This window comes from Chiloscyllium plagiosum, chromosome 42 (assembly GCF_004010195.1).
Source record: "Chiloscyllium plagiosum isolate BGI_BamShark_2017 chromosome 42, ASM401019v2, whole genome shotgun sequence".
Taxonomy (NCBI): Eukaryota; Metazoa; Chordata; class Chondrichthyes; order Orectolobiformes; family Hemiscylliidae; genus Chiloscyllium; species Chiloscyllium plagiosum.
Window position 1 is genome coordinate 11521469 of NC_057751.1, and position 14974 is coordinate 11536442.

Genomic DNA, 14974 nt, shown 5'->3' on the forward strand with positions numbered 1-14974 from the left:
TTTAATTTTTTTCGACATGTGTAAGTACTAATTTCTTAGTACGACACATGAGTACTGCTGTGATCTGAGCTGAACCAGAAAACGCTGGCCCAGAGACTACTGCTCTTTTTGCTGACTGATTTTAAACTAGATTAAAGAACAAAAACAAATCCCATTACATAAAACCTGTTTTTGAAATATTTATTCCTAAGTGTTAATCTTCAGGCAAGAAACTGTTAATGATAGATTTATCATGCATTTTAATATACATAGGGTGAAGTTGTGGCCTTATCTACTCAGGCAGACTGAGTGTGGGACAACTAAATGCAGGTCTTGGATGTAATAAGCTCACATTGCTTACACAATCATTATCTTCCTCAGTGTGGGGCGTCAGCTAATAAGTTGATTGTCGTTTTGTTATTTGAAATGAGGTTTTGCTCTTGCCCAGCCCATTGGAAAGTTTTCAGTACAAAGGCCAGTTTGAAGGCAGTAATGTTTATGTATCTGTACCTTTTTTTCTTTAGCAATGTCTGTTCCTCCTCCTGTTACCTCCCATCCTCCATTCCTGATGATTACAGGGTGGGAGGGGATAAACTGTTGGACCGGGGCCCATGGATCATTTCAAGTCAAGGCACTTGGCATGATTCGTGGCTTATTTGAGGTACAAGATCGGAATGCTTCCCTTCAACTATTGAGAGCATTGTGCCAGATAGTCAACCAATGAAGGCTGTTTAGAAGTTGAGGTCCTCCTTTTGACATACTCACTAGCTTCTGGTCTCATGCAGCTCGACAGCTGATGAGTAGGATGCATGTCTGGGGCCAGTTTGCTGTCTGAACTATGAATAGCAATGCTTGTGGTCATCTGTTACTCCTAATGGCCCAGTATGTGTGCAGACAATAGGAGACATAATTGCTGCAGGGTTATAGTGGCCACCTAATGATAGGTCAGCATGGTTTTGGAGTCTGTTATCTCAGATCAGGCACCTTCTGCATAATGTTAAGGGGTTTAAATTCAATGAATTGCAAGAACAACTAAAGTAAACAAAATTGGTGCAGTAACATTTGAGGTCAGGGTACGTGTTACACCTTTTGAAGGTGTAATTCCGAGTACACAAGATTAGACTATTCCCATAAACCAGCAAGCAAAAGTGAAGCAGAATGTTTTGTTTTAAAAACAGATGAAGTTCAAGAGGAAATGGAGAGTACAATTCCTGCAGAAGGAAAGGAAAAATAAGAGTCACATGAAAAGGTTGATGAGGAGTGGTGAGAGAGACCTGGAGAAAGGTATCGCAGCTGGAGCTAAGTTGATTAATTTTGAAGGAAGTGAGATGGCAGTTACAAATAGGCATGAAATGAAGAATGAGTGCACAATAGGAACTATCTCTTCATTTATGCATTCATAGAGATGATGTAAACAATACATCCTCTTCCAGCAAAGATACCCTAAATTAAATTATTAACTTTGACATCAAGGAGATGGAAGCCCAGGACAGACTAATTGTGCATGAAGCAAACAGCTCCCAAAGGACATGGTTGTTTAACCTCTCATGTTGGAAAGGATTTGTCAATTATTTACATTCATTATTAGGGATTCGGTCAATGCGAGGGAGATATCTGCAAATTATGAAGAGCTGAATGTTCATGGACAGGGTGGCAAAATACACACGGGAATCCACAGGCCCATGAGTCTGCCTTCTAATGCATGTCAAATATTGCTGAAAAAGCATGTGTCAAAGAGTTTTGTCTGTGCTACCTTATGACAACATGTAAAATAATTTCCTGAAGAAGGGCTTATGCCCAAAACGTCGATCCTCCTGTTCCTTTGATGCTGCCTGATCTGCTGCGCTCTTCCAGCAACACATTTTCAGCTCTGATCTCCAGAATCTGCAGTCTTCACTTTCTCCATGTAAAATAATTGGCTAGGTTATCAGAAGTAGATTTCAAAATGATCTCTAAGAATAACTTAGTTAACACCCATGAGAATTGATTCCAAAAATGGAAGATCTGACCGAATAAGCTTCTGAGATTTCAGGAACTGAATCACTTCCTCCCTCCCACACAGCAACACTGCCACCTTCTGCCTTCATTTGCACATGCTCCTCTGAAGCACATGGGACATTTCATGATGCTAAAGGCATGCTGTAAAGGAAAGTTGTTGTGACAAGGCAAGTGTTTTTTTTGCTGTTCTTTAGTGGGATATGCGCTGTGCTGGCAAGATCAGCATTTGTGCCCATCCGTAATGGCCCTTGACCTGAGCGGGAGGCTAGGACCCTGTCACTGAGCATTTGAGAGTCAATTATATTGCTGCAAATCTGGAGTTAAAATATAGGCCAGATTGTGTAAGGATGTGTGTTGCCTTTTTGCAACCATTGAGGAGATTTTCAGGGCTCCGTTCCTGAGAAAAGGTCTCGCTTCCAGATATGTGCAAAGAAATTGAAATCCCACCACCTGCTCTGCAATGCAGTGAACAGGACCTGGGTCACTAGTCCAGGAATGTCACCAAAACATCAAGGGTTCTGCCCCGCCCTTCCCCTATCACAACAAAGTTTACAACATTGAGCTTAATTCAAGCTGAAGTTCTGAGGCTGGAGTAGATGATGGAGGAGTGGATAATAAGCTGGTTGGAGGTGCGGCAAGTACCTGAAGCAGAATTGTTTTACAGTTGGGGCTTAGTTCCAATGGGTGAGTTGTGTGGTGCTGGGACCACTGCAGTTTCTATTTAAATAATGGAGCTCTGTTCAGAAACCTAAATCAAAGTGATCAAATATGCTAAAAAGTAGAAAGGTCTGTAGAACAAGGCATGCTGCATAGAAAGCACAAAATTAACTGGGCAAAATGTGGAGCATTGGCTTTCAATGCAGAGACGTCAAACTGAGATTGATGCGAAATCTATTCTGCCAATGCGAAGTAGCAATCTAAGAAATCAACAGGATGTTCAACTACATTGCGAAGACAGTGGAATATCAATGAGGAGATGTCATGGTCACATTGTCCAGTGCTCTTGTTAAGGTGCTAACTTGAATACTGGTTGCCATGATACCAGACATATGTATAAGCACTGGGAGTAGGACAGTGAAAGCTACAAGTTTGATCTCTGGGGTCAGGAGAGGCCTGACAACAATGGGCTGTTCAGCCTGGAGTAAGGCAAATAATGAATTATAGCGACTTGAGGTTGTTTGTAGCATAGAAACGGTTAGCTTGGTAATCTACTGCGAAGTAGGTTGCAGCAAGTCTCTCTCTCTCTCTGTTCCTCCCTCTGCCTCTCTGTTCCTCCCTCTGTCTCTTTGTCTCTCTCCCTCTCTCCCTGTCTCTCTGTTTCTCCCTCACACTCGCTCGCCCCTGCGCGCCCTCCCCCACTCTGTTCGTGTCTCGCACTCTCACGCACACACTCGCTTGTTCGCGCGCGTATACACACACACACATTTTTTGAAAGCGGTATCGGGATTCCTTTTTGCCAAGATTGGTTGACTGAGATTCCAAAGAGAGCAGTGGAGGCAAACACTGTGCAGCTAGTTAGGAAACATTTCTGTCCGTTGTGACTGGCAGCTGTAAGCTGGGCTGAACCTGGCTCCCTCTCCTATCATGTGGCTTACCTGCTGATTTGGGGAGCCCTGTGACAAGGTTGTTCCTTGAGCCCTTGCTGGTGCAGGCCTCTGTTGGGTCACTCAGGGCATTAGATGCCATAGTAATTGCAATTAATAAAACTTCCCAATTGTTACTCGATAAACAATGGACACCCCTGCACGTCTAAGACATTCCTGCAGCATTCAGTGCATGTTTGATGCCTCTGTGTGTGCATCAACCTCATTTTTTGCCTCGCTAGTTATGAACACTGGCTTTGTGCTAATTTGTTGGAGCATGGTTTGTGTCTCCACTCATTTGGTCGATGATTAATTGACCCAGTTTTTTTCTGTTTTACTTACCATCTGTGAATGCAGATTATCCTGTATTTACTGCAAAAGGCCAGCCACAGTACAAACAGTCTGTGTTTGCTTAGTTGAAACTCGTCTGTCTTCTGTTTTTGAAAAATTAAACGATTGTATTCTTGAGATTAAAGGCAGCATTTGGAAGCAGATTGAGGAGGTCAGGGTCATGCTCAAATTGTTTCATCAACCAATGTGCTATCATTTCATTTTCTTCAGACGTTTGTCCTCCAGGACTTGCTGAACAATGAGATTAGCCACCTGATCTGGAAGTGTTGTTGGAACACTGGGTTTAGGAGTAGGACTCAGCTCTTCAGTCCTTTAAGCTCACTTGCCACTCAGCATTTGATTAATAATTGGGTACATCATAGTTGCTCTGCACTACCTCCTTTTTTTAAAAAAAAAAAACTTTTTGAGCACTATCTGGCAACATGCCTTTGATAACACACTTACGTAGGCAACTTGAGAGGTGTGTCATGAGGTAGTGAGGTTTCTGAGCCAGTTTTGGCACCTGCCTTGAATGTTTACTTGACATTCCAAACTCTGAAGGGAAGTAGTGCATTGCTCAGATTTAGTACAAGAGCAGTGGTCAGTGTCATCTACATGGACTTTAGTAAAGCTTTTGACAAGGTTCTGCATGGTTGACTAATCGGGAAATCACATGGGATTTGGGGCGAGCTTGCCAGTTGGATACATAGTGGGCCTGATGGTAGGAGACTGAAGGTGATGGTGGAGGTTGTTTTTTGGACAGGAGGCCTGTGACCAGTGGTGTTCCACAGGGATCAGTGCTGAGTCCACTTGGTTTGTCATTTAGGAGGCGTAGATGAAACCAATATTGATGGTAGCATTGACAGTGAAGGAGGTTATCTAAGAGTACAAATGGCTCTTGATCAATTGGGCCAATGGCCAGATGGAGTTTAATTTGGAAAAGTGTGAAGTATTGCATTTTGGCAAAACAATTAAGGACAGGACTCGGATGGTCGATGGGGCCTTGCATAGTGCTGTCAAATAGAGAGACCGAGGGGTTCAGGTCTTTAGTTCTTTGCAAGTTGCATTGCAGGTAGACAGGATGGTTAAGAAGGCGTTTAGCACACTTGCCTTCATGCTCGGACCATTGAATATAGGTGACATGTTGAGGTTACACAAGATGCTGGGGAGGCCACTTTTGAAATACTATGCACAGTTCTAGCCATGGAAACAATGGTAAGGATATTGTTAACTTGGAGAAGGTTCAGTAAAGATTTACTCGGATGTTACTGAGATTGGGGCTTGAGTTATACGGATAGGCTGGGACTTTTATCATGGGACCATAGGACGTTGAGGGGTGACCTTCATAGCGATTTATAAAATAAAGCGAATAGTAAAGGTCTTTTCCATAGGGTGGGGGAGTTCAAAACTAGGGGACATGTTTTAAGGTGAGAGGAGAAAGACTTAGAGACCTCAGATGCAACCTTTTCACACGGAGGTTGGTTCCGATGTGGAATGAACAGCCGCAGGAAGTGGTAGATGCAGATACAGTTGCAACATATAAAAAACATTTGGACAGGTACATGAACAGCAAAGATTGAGAGGGATGTGAGCCAAATGCAGTTAATTGGAATTAGTTTAGTTTGGGAAACTTGGTCGGTGTGAATAAGTTGGACTGAAGGGTCTGTTTCTGTGCTGCATGACTCTATTAACTGACCAATAACAGCTTGCATTTTTTATCGTGCCTTCAGTGCAGTAAAAGATTGCAGAATGCTTCACACGAGTGTTATCAAACAAACTTGACACCTCACTACAGAAGAAGACCTGAGGCCAGGTGGCTTGAGAACTGAATGAGTTGGTTTTCAACAGTACAATAAAGGAAGAGAGAAAGGTTGAAGGAAGGAGTTGTACAGTTGAGTCCATGCCACAGAAAGCCTGGCTGCCTATAGCATATAAGGGACCAGTATCAAACTATTCCTCAAGGGCTGGAATACTTGACAGGGGTGTGGAGGGATCAGGTGGTCATGGGATTGGAAAAGAAGGATGAGAATTTGAGTGTGGGATTAGGAGCTAATACAGGTCATTGAGCATGGGAATGATGGGTGAAAGCGACTAGGTGACAGTTTGGATATGAGCAACAAAGATTTGGACAGAATCAAGTTTCTTGAGGGTGGGAGGGTTGCCAGGTACGCATTGCAATAGTCCAGGCTAGATGCTGTGAAAGCTGAGTGTTTTGTCACATATAGTATAAGGAAAACACACTTGGATAAGGTAGTTTTGCAATTTTTTGATACAAACCTCCATATTCAAGCACGAGAGAGAGGTTTTATCTCTTGACTGCTTATTTGCCGATTTACAAAACTTCTGTAGATCTTTCCGAATTCTCGTCAATTCAGGAACAGGAGTGAGCCATTCAGCTCCTCAAGCATGTTGTGCCATTCAGTGAGGTCATTGTTCATCTGGATTATCTGTTCCTGATCTTTAATGACCAATATATATCCATAATTACTGTTTGGAATCTGTGTCATACATTGAAGATCTGTTGTCATGGTGACTCTCACTTTTGGTTGTTACTTATATTATTTTTATCAGTCACTCTCCATGCATAGTGCGACTACCGTTTGATTGACAAGGTTAGACATCGGGGATTCCAAACTCCAAAAGTTCTAAACCAAGACTTTGCAATAAATTGGTGACTGAAGCTGTGTGTCACCACAGCCAAACTGGTCCTGTCAGACAGTGAAATTTCAGACAAGTCTTCAGTTAGAAATGATTTCTAATTTTCAATTTGGGTTTCTGAGTATCTCCTGTCATGCACATGTTCAAAAGTCATCTAGTTTCAGTCTGCAAAATGATAATGTTGGGAGGGGGCAATTTATTGCCATACAATTCACTGACTCTACAGCTAGGACAAAATAGTTTTTCTGATGAGTTCTCTCACACATTTCAACACTGGGGCAACACAGAGATCCATGTTGTGTCGTTGTTAACTTAGTTTGGAAAAAAAAAAACAAAAACTCCTTTTTGTTTACAAGTACTTGTTCATTATTTCGGAACAAGTTTTCATTTTAAACAGGAATTTCAGCCTAGTTATCAGATTGCTCCCTGCTGTTTCAGTACAACTGGAGAGTTGTGTGATCAAGGAGAATTAACAAGGGTGGGTCATCAACCAAGTGGCATTAGTGAGAGACTGGAACAGGTCTACCATGAAGATCGTCAGCCAGCTAATAGCCTTGCATTGTAATGCATGGTATTTCCATGACAGAAACAGGCCATTCAGACCAATAGATCACTGCTAGTGTTTGCAAGAACATAAGAAGGAGGAGCTTTTCGTGATTCATGCACAAAGACCCCTTCAGCTACCTGTGCTGCAGTTTTCCGCAATCGTTCCCCATTTAATCAATATTCAGGTCTTCTATTCTTCCTGCCAAAGTTTGTAAACTCGAATTTCCTGAAGTTAAGTTACGTTCAATTATATGGCTCTGCAGCAGAGTCATCTCCAGTCTCCTGCTTTCACTTCCCCATCAAAGGCTATTCAGCCCATTATGGGTCTTTGAAAGAGGTGTCTGCTTCAGGTCCTTCCTCAATCCTCCAAGTTAATGTATGTCCAATTTTCCTTTGAAGGTTCCCTCCGAATCTGTTTTACATTCCAATCTCAGTGTTAGTGTGAAGCGATTTGGCGTAAATTTCCCTTTGGTTCTTCCACTCATTATTGCAAATTGATTTTACTAATTTCTTAGAATCCCTCCAGTGTGGGAACAGGCCCTTCGGCTCAATACCGACCCTCTGAACAGTATCCCACCCAATAGGCATTCCCTACCCTATTACTCTACGTGACCCCTGACTAATGCATCTAACCTACGCATCTCTAAACACTATAGGCAATTTAGATTAGATTAGATTATTTACAGTATGGAAACAAGCCCTTTGGCCCAACAAGTCCACTCCGACCCTTTGAAGAGTAACCCACCCAGACCCATTCCCCCTGACTAATGCACCTAACACTCCGGGCAATTCACTTGGCTAATTCACCTAACCTGCACACCTTTGGACTGTGGGAGGAAACTACAGCACCCGGAGGAAACCCACAGAGATGCGGGGAGAATGTGCAAACTCCACACAGACAGTCGCCCGAGGCAGGAATCGAACCCAATCCCTGGCGCTGTGAGACAGCAGTGCTCACCACTGAGCCACCAATCTATCTGTCTTCACACAGATTCAGCAGCTGTTTATTTTTCCAGCACAGCAATGGTATGTGTTACACTGACCTTTGAAAATGCAGGTCTATTGTCAGAATTGTTGGTAGGGGATGCCTTTCTCCATGTTAAATGTCATTGAGTTGAAGGGTTTTTCGGGAGCTGTGAAGAAAAACAGCGTTTCTTTACCTGGTGCAAAGGATTGGGTTTGCTTCACAAAGGAAACAACTGAAGGTTACGTTTTAAGGATCAGGAAATTGATTCCCTTCTGCCACCACCTTTTCCATTCCCAGTAGCAAAATGTAAAGTTCATCAGATAAATAACTGAACCAAAATCTGCACATGTCGGAAGATGGTTAGCAGCTTCAAATGGCAAAAGATAGACAAGATCAGATTAAGCAGATGCAAACTAGAAGTATTTTTTTCCTATGAACAGAAGCATAGAGCAAGGCTTCATGAGGAACCCAGGTCTTGGTTCCATGTGATCTGGCAACACCATAATATATAGCACCTTAAGCATGTGCTCAGTTGTCACCTGTGAGACTGTTGATAAAGTTACCCTTTCACTCCTCAGCACATGAATGTGGTCCTGCCTTCAACTCAGTCAGCATGAAGGGATGGTTTCTCTCGGAATTGCAATTACAGAATCGATCAATCTGTGTTTGTTTATGTGTGTGACATTGATCTGCACCGATCGGGAGGCTGGAACTGTGCTTGCATGCAATGAAATTCAAGTGTCCCTTTATTTAACTTTTTTTTTCATTTCATGCAATTTCTATTTCTATTTCCCACTTCTTTAAAAGCTCACTGCTAGCATGCGCATTTGCTCCTTGAGTTTATTAAAGCAAAGTCAGGTAAAATGTTGTGTTTTTTGCAGGATGATGTGATTTGACTGTTCTCCTGTATTTTTTCCCCCTCTCTTTTTGTTTCTTTCTTTCTTTCTCTGTCTCTCTCCTCTCCCTCTCTCCATGAAGGAATGCTTGCCGAGTGAAGAAATATGAAAACCAATCTCTGGTGTTGGATGTTTGCGACCAGGTAAATTTTCTTTGTTTTTCAGTTGAAGAGGGTATCTCTAGTCTGGCGTCCCTGACAATGATGAGTAGAAACACCACAGAACGGCCTTGGTTATGAGTGATTCCCATCACCTAATTCCCTACCTCCATAAGGTTCGGCTTATTAACAGACTCAATGTGCTCCTTCAGATGGTACCTGAGTCTTGAGGACTGCCAATCTGAGTTTTGTGTAGTAACTGTGTGAGCACACCTTCATTGCCAGCATTTTAAGCTTGGAATTTGTCCAAATATTGGTTGCATCAAGTGAGTGATGTCCAAACCGAGTAGCCATCCCAGTGAATAAAGCATGAGGAGGGCTGCGGGGGTAACCTTATTGACGTTTATAAAATCATGAGGGACATGGAGAAGGTGAATAGACAAGGACTTTCCCCAGGGTTGGGGGAGCCCAGAACTAGAAGGCATATATTTAAGGTGAAAGTGGAAACTTTTTTACACAGAGGATGGTGCACGTATGCCAGAGGACTGGTGGAAAAGAGTGCAATTACAACATTTAAAAGGCACCTAGATGGGTATTTGAACAGGAGGGGTTTAGAGGGATATGGGCCAAATGCTGGCTAATGGACGAGGTCAGAAAGGGGTGACTGGTCAGTGCTGATGAGTTGTACCAAAGGGTCTGTTTCCATGCTGCACGACTATATGACTCCATGTTTAGGTCATTGGCTTGTGAGGGTAGAAAGCATCTCTGTGACAAAGCAACTGATAGCATTGTAACCAAGAAGCTTTATTTGTTTTTATCACTGCTATGTTATTCACATGGATCAGATCAGTTTGCTTTCTAATGGGACCATTTTTCCAACCCTACTTATATACGTGCTGTTAATTGTCCATTGATCCTTTTAGTATGTGAATAGCAATATTATTTTGGCTGTTTGTTACGTTAGCAACCTCCCTGGGGTTGTTGCAGTATCAGAGACGAGGAGAGCTCTTGTGCTTGTCCGGCTGTATTGAGACAGTGTCAGTATTCTGCTGTCCATCATTAGCCGTGAAATTCCCAAAAAATACCACTTTGGACAAAGAGGCCAAGATACCAATTTTGTGCTACCAGTGAAGAGTTGCACATGAAGAGAGCATAGATCAGAAGCAAGGGTACAGTATTTCCAATTGGTATGTTTGATTTGATCATTGGTATGTGAATGCACTGGATTCCGGCTTCCATATTTGGACTCAGGTTGGAAGGAAGCAGCTATTTCGATTGTTTTTACTCTGCTGAATCAGGCTCCGGCTAGAAGTACGAGGGAGAATTGAGTACATTATTGCTTCACTTTTGAGGGCTTTCTTCATTCCAAATTGATCCAAGATTCGTTCTATCAGGGACAGTGTGACGATGATTCATTAATCTTAGTGATGTACTGATCACAACAATGACACAGGTAGTGAATGCCCAGTAACATTGTATTGACACACACACACACCTCTGCTTGAACAGACTGCTCTTGTCAATTCAGCTGGAACCCCATAAGAACAGAGGGGGATGAAATTGTAGTGTGTCACTGATGGAATAGAATCATAGAATCCCTACAGTATGGAAGCAGACAATTTGGCCCATTGATTCCACACTGACTCGCCAATGACCCAGATCCTCCCCGTGCCGCCCACCCCCAGCCTCTAACAGACTTTCTCTCTAACCATGCATTTCCCATGGCTAACCCACCTAACCTACACATTGCTGGATACTGTGGGCAATTTAAAGTGACCTATCCACCCAACATGCACATCTTTGGACTGTGAGAGGAAACCAGAGCACTGATTCTTTGTTCCTCTGTAACAACATAATTAAAGAGCTTTCCAGAGGGTTAGTCCAGTATTGGGTCAACACCAACATTCCTAAAATGCATCAACAATTCCTTGTTAACTAGCTAGTTACTGCCTTTCTCCAACCACTTCCCAAGCTGCTGATTAAAGTATTCTAAGCAGCTGCAGTTACTCTGCAGCTTTGGCCTTCATTGAGGGGTTCGAAACTCCATGGCAGAAGAGAAACATTTCATGGCCTATTTTTGGGGTATTTATTACATGTTAGGACTAGCCCAGTCTTCCAAACCTTTATCGTTTCTGGGTTTTGTTGTCCAATCTTGACTGTTGTGTCACTTCATTTCCCACAATGATTGGTGTCGGACAGAGTGACTTATGCCTTTTGGCAGTTTTATTCTGTGTTTACCAAACACTGTGACAGTTAATGACGTTACTGGTGGTCTTGTTGAACTGCATAAACATGAACAACAAGTTGTATTTATTCAATACCTTTTATTGCAGCAAAATATCACATGAACATTATCAGACAAAACAAATTGAGACTGAACCTGCAAACTGAAAACTGGGAGAGCTAACTGAAAGTTTGCTCAGAGTTTAGGCGGCATTGTAACGGAGGAGGTTTAAGTTGAGAATCTTACAGCCTCAGGCCAGGGCATTTAAAAGCTGGGCATTTTGGAAACTCTTCATCCATATCAAGGTGGGCATATTGTTTGTGTTATTGTTTATGTTTTTGTTTATGCTTTAAAATAAAAAAGTTGTATCAACCAAACGATACAAGCAAGCTCGACCTGACTGAGCAAACACTGACCAAGAGCATAGTGGGTTAGGTGTAGAGCCTTAGTCAAGTCAAAATGAAGGAAGAACTGATCATGAGATCCAGAGATGCCGGAGTTGAAAGGTGTCATCACAGACAGAAACAAGATGCAGATTGAAGCTTCAAGTGAAATTCTGAACAGATGGAATGTACTTGATGCAGAAATCCATCTTCCTGACATCATCAGTTGAAAATGTTGCTCGGGAACTGATTACTAACAGCATATTAGCAACTTGATTGATTTTTGGAAGTCATTTGCTGATGCCCATTGCAGACATATGGTCCTATTTGACAGTGCAGATAATCTCTCCTTATTTGGAGAATGAGCTTAAGTGGGATTGGGGGATAATTCATGACAACAGACATGCTGGAGAATTTCCACGCTGCTTACCTCTGCTGTAGTAAAGATCAGTGACATGGACTGACCATTGGTTAGTCTCATGAGTGAAGACACTGTGTGGAGGAAAGGTGACTAAGTTGGCACTGCTGCAATACTGCTGAGTACACAGTGAGGTCTATTGTTTTGTTGTTAATTGAAAATAACATGCCCACGTAACAAGAAGTCTAGGGATAAATGAGTCATCAGAATATCCCAGCCACATTGAGAAGAACACCCTTTCAGCAGAGCAACTTTGACTGAAAGTACAGTTTGGTTTGGTGCCCCAGAATTTGGTTTCTATACCCTCTCCGGCCTTGTGTCTGTTAACCAATACCAATGGAAAGGTTTGTTGAGCATAATCTTTGAGGTTTGATGTTTCAAGTAGGAAAGACCTTCGTCCTTCTAACAATAATTTGAGTTTATCTGGGGCCTATACCAGAGAAAAATCCCCAAGGGTGCTTCCCAAGCAAGTTTTTGAACAGGATTTGACACTGCATCATTGAGGAGAGGTGGTGATTGGTGATCAGATATGTGGTCAAAGGAGGGAATGCCACCATCTAAAGTTGAGGCTGCTGAAAGCAGAAGTACCAATAGTAATGGACTGAAATCAGTCGGTTGAGGGAATGGTACATAAAGGGTGAATATTTGAGGAATCTAATGATCTTTGAGAGTTGACAAAGGATTGGAGTACACGAGAGCTTTTGAACATGATGATCAGAAGTATAAAACTGAATCATTGCTGGATTATACAAGATGGAGTGAGAATGAGAAAGATGACCATGAAAGGGAGGTGCAAGCACTTATCACTCATGATTCATCTGTGCACAATGTTGTTTATTAACACTGCGTCAGTGTGCTTTTCCTAGACAGCAACTTCTCCTTCCTCAGAAACCCTGTAACCACCTGGCTATGACATTGAATTCACCAATCCCACAGCCTAGAAGTAGATTGGAACTGAAACAGTCCCATTCCCCTGTTTGGAATACAGAACAGCTTAATGCGGCTTGGAGAATGGGATTGAGCTAATGTCAGCGAGTTGTTTTTATAATGTGGGGAATTTTGGTTTAATTCAACTGTACTTCGAATATCCTAAATGAGCACAATTGATTGCATCGAACAACCCTTAGTTTCTGTTAACCTTTCTCAATGGAAGGTTTTTTGAGCACAGACTTTGATGTCCAATCAGGCCTGGTGGAAGTGTTGAACTTAATCTGGGGATGAATTTTTGAATCACCTTAAATGCAAGAATGCAATCCCATGTATGAGGAGCAGTTGAACTGCTTGGGTTTATACACGCTGGAGTTCAGTGGAACGAGGAGGGGGGGTCTAATTGAGGGATATAAAATACTAAAGAGGATTGATAAGGTGGACGTTGATCAGATGTTCCCCTTTGTGGGACAGTCCCTAACAAGAGGGCATGGATATAGAGTGAGAGGAGGAAGGTTCAAAATAGCTGAGGAGAAACTACTTCTCTGAAGGTTGTGTATTTGTGGGACTCAATGCAACAGAATGCAGTGGAGGCAGAATCAATTAACAGATTCAAGAAAGAACTTGTTTTGTTTCTGATGAAAAGCAGGATAAAGTGTTCATGGGGAGCAGGCCGAAAAGTGAACTTGAGACCAATATGAAATCAGCTGTGATCATGTTAACTGGTAGAGCGGGCTTGAAGGGCTGAATTGCCTACTCCCGCTACTAATTCCTATGTTCCTAAAAAACCAAACTGACCATGAGGTGGCACATTGCACTGACTGCGATTCATTATCCCACTGTGGTGATGGTAGAAATACTCTCTCATATCCTAATGCCTTTGTTCATGAGACCATAAAACATAGGAGCGGCCTTTGGGCCATTCAGCCCCTTGAGTCTGCTACACCATTCAATCCTAGTTGCTAAGTTCCTATGTAATAAGAACATGACTGCTTTGAATTGTTGGGCAGTGAAACACAACTAAAAATCCATGTTGACACAAACATTTGAGTGACAGATCTGGCTGTAAACTTCAACAAAAATTTATACTTCTGCAGCTACAGTTACATGACAAGAATAGAGGAATGATAATGGCTGGGAGAGAGTTTTGATGAGAAACTGGAATGATTTGCTTATCCTTGTGTGAATCAGAAAAGACCAGCCAGAGCCTACACTTGGATCACAGTCATGTTTATGAAGAGTAATGCCTTTTTGTTCTAGATTTGACTCTTCGGCGAATGCGTCATGGCCAGTTTACTTTGTGATGATGTCACTGTGAGGGAGAATTTCCACTTGGTTTCCTCACTCCCTCTGTTAGGAAGATTTCCACAAAAGGTTTCTGCCAAATTGACTGGAAGTGAGCCTGCAGGGAAGTAGAGTTAGCAGTTACAGTGGAGTTGGTTGCTTTGAATTATTGGTTAATTATGCAGCAAAGAAGCATTACATTCAATAAGGTACCAGAGGTATGCAGTAATAGAGCTGTTGGACTTTAGATTATATGTCAAATCAAAACAAGAAAGGATACTTTGGTACATGGGCTGGATCTAGTTTATAAAATGTCTGTTTGTGGGAAGCAAGAGAATAGTTGAGAAGCAAAACATTCCTATGAGATGTAACACCTGAGTTATTATATTATGATGATCTTGGTGTGACATAGATGCAACATTCTTACAAAACATACATATGTTTTTAAGATGTGCCAGCTATGTTGAGGTGGAGAATTTATTTACCATGACAGGAATGTAAGATCTTGCAATACATTCTTCTTCTTGTTCAACAGCCCTCTTATATAAACTCAGAATCTCAGTTCTGCGAATGGAAAAGCAGCTCCACTTTGGTCAGTCGTCTTTGATAATTTGGATTTCCTCGAACCCTTTTTCGCCTCACCAGTTTCCTGAAACTGAAGGCTGTACACCATACTCCGGTTC

General features: G+C 42.2%; 1 protein-coding gene across 5 annotated transcripts in view; it reads left to right on the forward strand.

Moving 5' to 3' along the window:
• The window catches only part of tacc1 (transforming, acidic coiled-coil containing protein 1), a 173176-nt gene that overhangs the window by 120931 nt on the left and 37271 nt on the right, over positions 1 to 14974 (forward strand). For all 5 annotated transcript variants that reach the window (XM_043681466.1, XM_043681465.1, XM_043681462.1 and 2 more), the window contains one exon: positions 9040 to 9100. In XM_043681466.1, the coding sequence (XP_043537401.1) occupies positions 9040 to 9100 (61 nt within the window). The remainder of the gene's footprint in view (positions 1 to 9039; positions 9101 to 14974) is intronic.